The following is an 8,469-nucleotide window of genomic DNA, read 5'->3' as shown; positions in this document are numbered from 1 at the left end:
TAAGGGGTTTGCAGCAACATCAGTGTTCAGTGTTTACTTGTCAGTCTACACACAAAAAAACCCAAATGAAGAATATGCATATGCACTAAGATAACGGCAGAAAAAAGGCTATTATTAATGTGGCTTCTGTTTTCTCTCAGTGACTGAGACAGCAGCACAATAAATGAGATGATGACCTGTGGTTAAAGAGGGTCTGTCTCTGTTGCCCTTCCTGTCCCAGTCTCACTGATGTGTTACCCTGGGAGGTCTCACCTCCTTTGCAAGGTGAAATGGTGGCTACTAAGTGTTATGGGGTACAGTTATGACTTCTAAATGCTTCATCCTCATCTCTATCTGGACATTCATGCATGGTGAGCTGTTTTTCCCCCTTGAGACACTGCAGGTTGTGCTATACTATGTAGGCCAATTAGCTTTGTTTGGCAGGTCTTTCACTTGGTGTCCGTTGTGCAGTGGGGTCTTAGGTGATCACCTAAGTGAAGAACCTTCTAACCTTCTACCTATACCTGTTGCTGATTTAACTGTCTGGTTAGAGTTTTGCGGATATTTATACAGCTTGTATAGTGTTGATAGAATTATCCTCAATAAGAGTTGCTCATAGGACCGGGGTAAGAGTGCATGATCTTTGCTCTGTGTATTTAGACAACAAAACCCTGTCAGCCACTGGACTTCCATCGTCAGATGTCAGTCTTTAATCTCTCTCCGGGATTCCGAATCATCTCAGTCCTTTGCTTCGTCCACTTTCCTTCCTCGTCTGTGTATCGACGTGTTGAGTTGTCAAGTTGAGATGCCTGTTATCACATCTCTGTTTAACAGAGTTATATTGCTTTTCTTTTTTCCAGCATCTCTGCCGAACGCGCGCACACACACACACACACACACACACACACACACACACACACACACACACACACACACACACACACTCTTACACACACACACACACACACACACACACACACACACACACACACACACACAATGAAATTATCGGCAGTCTCAAGTGTATCTTTTCTGTCCATTTAACTGTTTCAATGTGGGGAAGTACTTGGTGCTGATATACAGCACTTTAGACTCTGATTGAATTACACTGATGGGAACATCAATTATTGAGCATGGTACCAGAATTTTTTTTGACCAAGCACCTCAGATCACATTACAGTCTGCAGTGCTTTGATGGGCTGCAAAAATAACAGTCTGGGCTGGAGACATACTGCATTCAAAGACAGCAACAGGGATTTTATTTATCTTGATGTTAATTATGGCTTTTAAAAGCCACGGGACTCATTCTGTTTTCATCTGTGAATATTGTAATACCTCATAGTATTTAATGATTATTCCATGTTTAAAAACGTTTTGTTCTGTAATTTCCCTAGCTCTGCAGTATCTTACTCTTCAATAAATGGAGAGTACAGTAAATTCCAAATACATTCAATCACAAGTACTTTTTCAAAATCTCTACATCCCAAAATGCAAAATTGTGACCCAATTATTCTGTAAGGTCTTGTCCTATTCACTTATGCTGCATGTTTGTAGCAATAAAGTTAAGTATTTTGTTGTTTCCTAGCAGTAATTTGCAGGCTGTAATATAAAGCGTTATGTCTTTTTTACTTGATGCTATACCACTTAGGTTATCACATTCGGCAGTACAGCTACATTATATATAACATATAACATACAGTTATATGTCATAATCATATATTGAGTATGGGTGAGATTATTTGATATGCTGCTAAACAGAACAGACTGTTCAAACAAAGTTTCGTTGGATAACATGCAATGACAAATAAAGAAATCTAATTTAAATCATGTAGGAATGTCATATTAAACTATTTGTTTTTTTGTTTTTTTTAACCAATAGGATCATCCCACGCATGTCTCTTGAATCTAAATTCCTTCATTTCATTTCATTCATTGTGTGATTAGTAGTTTTTTACTTTCGCTATTATAAAGGTACTCTGCAGAATTTTTTGCCCTCTTCTTTATGAGCGGATCCCTGTTGTGTAACGCAGATCCCACACACACGTTTCACATTCCACTGATCAACAGGTGGCAGTAAGATGCTCGGCAATGTGCCAAGGAAGGCAGTTAAGAAGACTGCTAGCTAGTAAACTTGTAAACCTTGCAGATTTTAAACACTTAAAAATCAGCTTTGCAAATGTGTTGTGAGGAAGGAAATTCATTCAACGCGTTTATTAAAGTGCAAGGATACACGTAATGTTTCTTTGTCAGTAACACTGAATGTTAACATCTTTTTTGTTTACAAGTAAACTCCACAGGGCACCTTTAATCTGAAATATGAGTGTGTCCATAACTACAAAAATAGAAAATTGGAAATAATGGATTTTTACAATTATTTAAAAAAAGTAACCTAAAAATAGCAATGATAATAGAATAAATCACTACAATTTAAAATAAATTCTGAAAGAATATAGTGTATTTGATCTGTAACTTTCTATAAGACTTACACATGAACTTGCTACCAGCTGAAGTGACACACAAAACAACAGAGTACTTAACCATTAGGTGACATCTAACTTTTAACACATGTAGGAAGGATGTCCTTGTCACAGTGACCATGCAGCTCCATCGAGCGACTCAAAGATGAGAAGTGCATCTGTGTGAGAGTGCAGCAGAATCATAACGGTGAATTTGGCTGGTGTAGTATGTTGTTGTTGCGTTCACTTCTTTGTTTGCTCACTGCATCCACTGCAATTATTGCTTCTCTCAGAAGCCTTCTGCAGTTCTTTGCAAAAACATGGTTTTGTGTAGTGGGGTGATTGTGTGTGTGTTTGTGTGGCTGCCACCCAAGGTTGTTCCTACATGTTGTCTTTTGAGATTCATTGCCTTAAGCAGCGATGACACGCTCTCAGCAAGACATGCCAAGACTGCTGGCTACAGCCCAATATGAGGGGCAAAAAGTAAAAGGGAGGGAAGGAAAGAGACGGATACTTGAGCCAGATCCCATGATTTTGTTTACTCTAAATAAAAGATTAATTTGGATTGAGTGAGCTAAGTAATTACTGAGTGTCTTGATTCTGTTTAGGAATATTGGATAAAAACCCTGAATGTCTACTGCTCACTGTTGCCTAGATTGAAGTGTACAGATGTTACCACTCTATTAGGCACAAAGCACCTTGCGTAAGAGTTTGTTCTTCTAAAAACTTTGATCCCAGGGATCATGATTACGATTCAGTAGAATAACAAAATAGTTCAAATACTCTAATTGTGTTTGGTTATTATGACAAGAATAAGGAACAAATCATTTATTTTGGCAATGCTAACATCAACAACAAGTCTCCCACTTCACAGGATTGGTGCACTGATGCAAAGGAACTTATTTGGAGAAATTTTATTCTAGTAAACCGGTTTCAAATTGTCATGCGGGATTAATTAACATTGCCTCTGTCAGCTGAATGAAGGTGTTCAGAGTACACGCCTGCAGAATAGACAGATGGACATTTGACTGGGAGGGTTGAGTCATTCATGATACTGTGTGTGTGCTTGTAGTCACTTACTAATTAAGTTCCAGAAAAAACATTAATCAGCTAAGACCAAACAAAAACTGACTGCAGGTGATTGTGATCAGTGCAGTATTTAAGGAAACTTTACACAGCACCAACTGCAGGTATAACATAAGTCTTACATTTGATGTCAGAAAAATAAAATCACTAGTTACGATAATGTGTCGCTAACTTCTGTAAGATTAAAATAGTTATGTACTCATGGTCTCTCCCGCTTTGCTAAACTGTCAGAGGTGAAATCTCTGCGGGATATTAAAGTTTCATTATGTGCTGAGATTATGCAGTAAAATGGATTACAAGTTACAACCACATGATATTTAGTAATATTAACTTTCCAACATGGTCCTTATCCTGAAACTGCAGAATCCATCTCTTCAGTACTTCAAGTGGACTAGAGCAAACATTTACCAAACAGGTTTTCATCTGCAGTAGATCCTCAAGGTCAAAACGTAGATTTATTTCTTTGTCCTGCAGAATTATTTGTCGAAGGAGAACTAATAGTTGTACGTAATAAATGATTTAGAAACATCGAAACTGGACAGTGAAATATCTCTGTTTTCAGGATCTCATTTTATACATATATAAGCTACAAGCCTGCTGATTACACTGACCTGCTGCATTGTAAGAATACTGGCACTGTAATTGAATATTCCTTTAATTCAGTGACAGATTTCTTGCTCCACTCTTATACTCGCTTGATATATAAAGTGTCTATTTCTTTCACTCCAGCTGCACACAGAGACACTGCTTTGTGATAAACCAACAGTGGGGAGACTAGGAATGCAAGGACCCTTTACACAGGACGCTTTCAGAACCTATCTCTCTCACACATACACACACGCACACACAGTACATGTACGCTCACGTGCAAGGGTGGCAATGCGATGAAACACGCCCCCCTGTGGCCACGTTGAGAAGTAAAAACCCACTGGCCCGATGAGTGGAGAAGAGGGGAGGGGGGTCAGTCGATGTGGGTGTAGGCGCCAGATCTTATGTGTGTGAGAAAAATAAAATGTGTATGGTGGGGGGGGGGCGTTCAGTCTATTTTTACTCTCATAAATAATTGGTCCACGGGGAGGGGTGATGGTGTTAAGGGCTCCTCCATTAAGCAGAAAAACTTTCGGAGCCCCTGTCACTTCTAATTGGCACTAACTATTGGTGGCACCGCAGCTGGCGAACTCCACCGAAACCGTCGGCAACAGAGGAACACACAAAAACCCACGGCTGCCCCCTCGGCTCTTAAACGCATCCTGTATCACCCAACAGGTTCGAAAACCGGGAAGACCGGGAAGGGACAAAATAAGAGAGAGGGGAGCGATGTTGTTCTTTTGACAACCTGTTCGTGTAGAGCTGTGAGGCTTGAGCGCATCTATGTGGAAGCCTCTGTCCTCCCTCCCCTCTCTCCATCCCTCTCTCTCCCTTCTCAGACAGGGGCGGTCGTTCTCAGTCTGCGCACATATTCCACTTGGCCAGCATCACTTGGACTCCACAGACACAGCGCTGATTGAACGAGCAGAGGGGAGCTCCTTTTCAGAGCGCACGATTGTGTTAGAAGGGCTTCACTAGACTGTCACCGGTCAGAGGCAGAGAGAGAGAGAGAGAGAGAGAGAGAGAGAGAGAGAGAGACAGAAAGAAAAGCCATTTCAACCACGCCTTTAAAAGTAAATAACCCACACAAAAGGAGACAGGGTTATAGGATTTTTGCCAAACTAGCCTTGCTTGAGTTTTTCAAAGGAAAAGTGTTTTTTGAGAAGAGGGACTCTCTTGGGGAAACCGATCAGCGGTAAGATTCCTCTGCCCGCTTCTCTCCGTGCGTAAAATAAAAGTTTAGCACATCAAGGAGATAATTTGAGAGGTCTGGGATCTCAGAAAACTCTCCATTACACTTCCCGGGAATTGTAAAGCTAACACCGGACGCCTGCTGGAGGAGGATATATAACTTTTTGTGGAAAGATACGAAGGCGGGTCGGTCTAACGGAGAGCCGAGGAATCCTCTTCGCTGAGCCGCTAGGAGTGCGCGCGGCGCCGGGTAGCAGATTGACCCAAAGGACGGTACCTCTGAGACAAGGTAGAGACGCGGCAGGGATTACAAGCCTGTGCGGAGACTACATGATTTATTTTTGTCAGGGTTATAGGTTTTATTTATTGACTTTGCATGTCTGTGTTTATTTTTAAGAAGACAATGTGCACATATTTGTGAACATCTTAAATTTGGCAGTAGGCTATTTGATTTAACTCTGTTCTACATCAGTATCAAAGCTTTACTCTGATAACACTTATGTCTCACCGGTGACATTCAAATGATTGGTCTTCATACTCGCCTTTCTTAAATTTGCATCATTTATTTTTACGCAGGCAGTATAGCGCTCTACTCGACTACATGTCAGTATACGCAAGTCTCATTCAGCGCATCCTGACATTAATGCGGGGTATTAACTCACATGCATGTTATAATAAAACTTTCATATTAGACAAACGTGAGGGAGAGCCGTCTCAGGGAATCTTCATGTTCTGTCAGAGGAGTCGTACAAGAGGGTCCGTTAGCCCCTGACTCCACCTGCGGTTCATCCTTTTTTTTCTTCAGGTTTTCCAACAGGTTCTATATTGTTCAAGACGGTGCTAAAAATACAGGGATAAACAAAACAAAAAAGTGTTGTTTTTGGCTATGGAAGTGGACCCATCACCCTCTTGCTGCTGCAGAAACATTGTTGGAATTGTTGTAGCCTATTGATCTGAAGCAAAGACGGTGTGTGTGGGTGTTGGGGGGGTCTAACGTTCATGACCCCACTTGTTGTAGTTAATCCTCCATGAATAGACCGATCCCTAGTCTCCTGTCATGACAACACCTACCACCCCACCCCCCCACCCAGGCTTCAGTGAGGAGGATGTTTAGTTATGCTTAACAATCCTGTCAATCCCCAGTTCTCTCACACACTCAGCCCTGCTTGTAAATTTTGTATAATCCATGATTTGTGATTGTAATACCCGTTCTTTAAGTCGAACAAAATTATGTAGGCTGTGCTGCCGGGAGCCAAATTGCTCTGTGATATTATTTTCACGGCTTAAGGGGTTGAAGGAGACGCAGTTGAACATGAAAAAGCAATTGAAAGTACCTGTTCTTCCTTTTTGATAACAATCACTCAGCTGTCGCCTCTTGTTTGTCACAGCTACATCTGCAGGCTGTTCCCCTCCAGCCTCTGTTTTCACCTCTTAATTCACTATGCTTTATTGGCATGAGTGTAACAAAGACAGTTTTGCCAAAGCGTCAAGTCTTTCTCTCTCTGTGTCCCCCTCTTTCTTAGGTTATGACGGAACTGAGCTGAACATGGAGCTTTTCTGGATTTTGTTATTTTCTAGTGTCTATCCTCTTGCCTGGGGCCAAGGCGTTTACGGTAAGAACTTGATATTTACAAATGTATTCCTATTACCCCATCAATGCATACTTTATTAGTGCAGGCTGACTGAGCGCCATTGCAGCAGCGATGTTAATTTGTCCAATTATTAGCCCATAACCTTAATTAAGGGCCGCTCCGCTCCCCATATTGTCCGTGCTTCAGTACAATACACTAATAGGAGGCAGTGTAATAACTGGCGTTTAAAGTACTGCGAGAATGGCTTCAGGGAGATCGACAGCAAATTAATTTGAAAGGGAGACATTGCTTCTTAAAAGTCGCAGGACAGGAGGCGGCTGGGAAAACATCCAGCGATGTAGTGGTGGGGAAACCCACCTACTGTAAATCCAATGTAATTCCATCTTTAGGCTAATATTAATTTTTATGGCAAAAATCCACATTAGCCTCACAGATTTGTGCTTTATCACACAAAGTACCATCAAACTTTAAATTATCAAGGTTTATAGTTATTACTGAATAGTTATAATTGGCTATTTAACTTCCCACCATATTTTCCCATGTGTACTGCACCCACAGACATACAGACAACAGGAGGATGAGACGTGGCTCCCTTTGTCAGGTTAAACAGGACAGTCACGCTGTGCTTTTGAGGATAAAACGGAGATTTGTTCCCTCTTAAGACTCTCCCTCTCGCTGTACTACAGAGGCTCAGTTTCTTCAGCTACAGGCCAGATATGCATCCTCCTGTCCCTTCGGGCAAGGCAAACACACAAACTGATCTGTCAGCTTTAATACTGATTTTGATGTTTGAAGGCATGTGGCAGCCATTGAAAACAAGGTCTGTTTAGTAGCATGGAGTGCTGTTGTCATAAGCAATCCCGCAGCCTGCTGTCACACTGAGAAATGCTGACAAACTGTCATTTGCTGTAGCATGTAGACCCATGTCAAAGTCCTTGCTAGCTAACTTCACCACCAGTAGAAGCATTATACCAATGCCTTTATACACAATACTGAAATAGGTATTTTTTCCTCTATCTATTTTATAGGAAATGTCAAACATGGCTTTACAATGAAAGATAATGTAACTGAGTTTAAATGGCATCACATATACTTCATATCATTTATTTTACCCGCTCTTGAACCCGCTTTGATAAAGCCAGCTTTACCATAAATCTTTTATGCTGCTTTCAAAAATATTTCCAGCATACATATTAAAAAAATAAAAAGAATATATGGTTTCCGTAGTTATTTTTAGTGCTAGCAATCATTTTGTAGGAGTATGTCTTCATTTTTTCAATCAGTTGTCTCCTCGTGGAGTGACTTTTCTGATCTAGTTACGCTGTCCTACAGAAGGCTCACATCTCCAGTTTGCCCTGGTGCATTCTTGTCCTCATTTATTTTTGTTCACAATAACTGTATGAAACAGTTTGGGCTTCTCCACAGGGTAAACTGATTGTCATGAAGAATTTGTGCATCCGTGCCTCATGGGCTCTGTCACAAATAAGCAGTGGGTCGAAGCAGAAAGGTATGCAGTCAGTGCCAATGGTAGAGGCTGCAATGATATTTTGTTTTTCCCAGTGTAGAGGGTTATCTGT

General features: G+C 41.0%; 1 protein-coding gene across 2 annotated transcripts in view; it reads left to right on the top strand.

Moving 5' to 3' along the window:
• Positions 1–5,033: 5,033 nt before the first annotated feature.
• LOC137887319 (MAM domain-containing glycosylphosphatidylinositol anchor protein 1) overlaps positions 5,034–8,469 on the top strand; it is a 167,810-nt gene continuing 164,374 nt past the window's right edge. For both annotated transcript variants that reach the window (XM_068730194.1, XM_068730193.1), the window contains exons 1-2: positions 5,034–5,589; positions 6,824–6,913. In XM_068730194.1, coding sequence (XP_068586295.1) covers positions 6,847–6,913 — 67 coding nt within the window. In that variant the 5' untranslated portion in view covers positions 5,034–5,589; positions 6,824–6,846. The remainder of the gene's footprint in view (positions 5,590–6,823; positions 6,914–8,469) is intronic.

This window comes from Cebidichthys violaceus, unplaced genomic scaffold, assembly GCF_023349555.1.
Source record: "Cebidichthys violaceus isolate CVI_PGR_0920_01 unplaced genomic scaffold, fCebVio1.0.p SCAF_5, whole genome shotgun sequence".
NCBI lineage: Eukaryota > Metazoa > Chordata > Actinopteri > Perciformes > Stichaeidae > Cebidichthys > Cebidichthys violaceus.
Note: the sequence above shows the minus strand (reverse complement) of the source record. Positions and strands in the feature narration are given on the sequence as shown.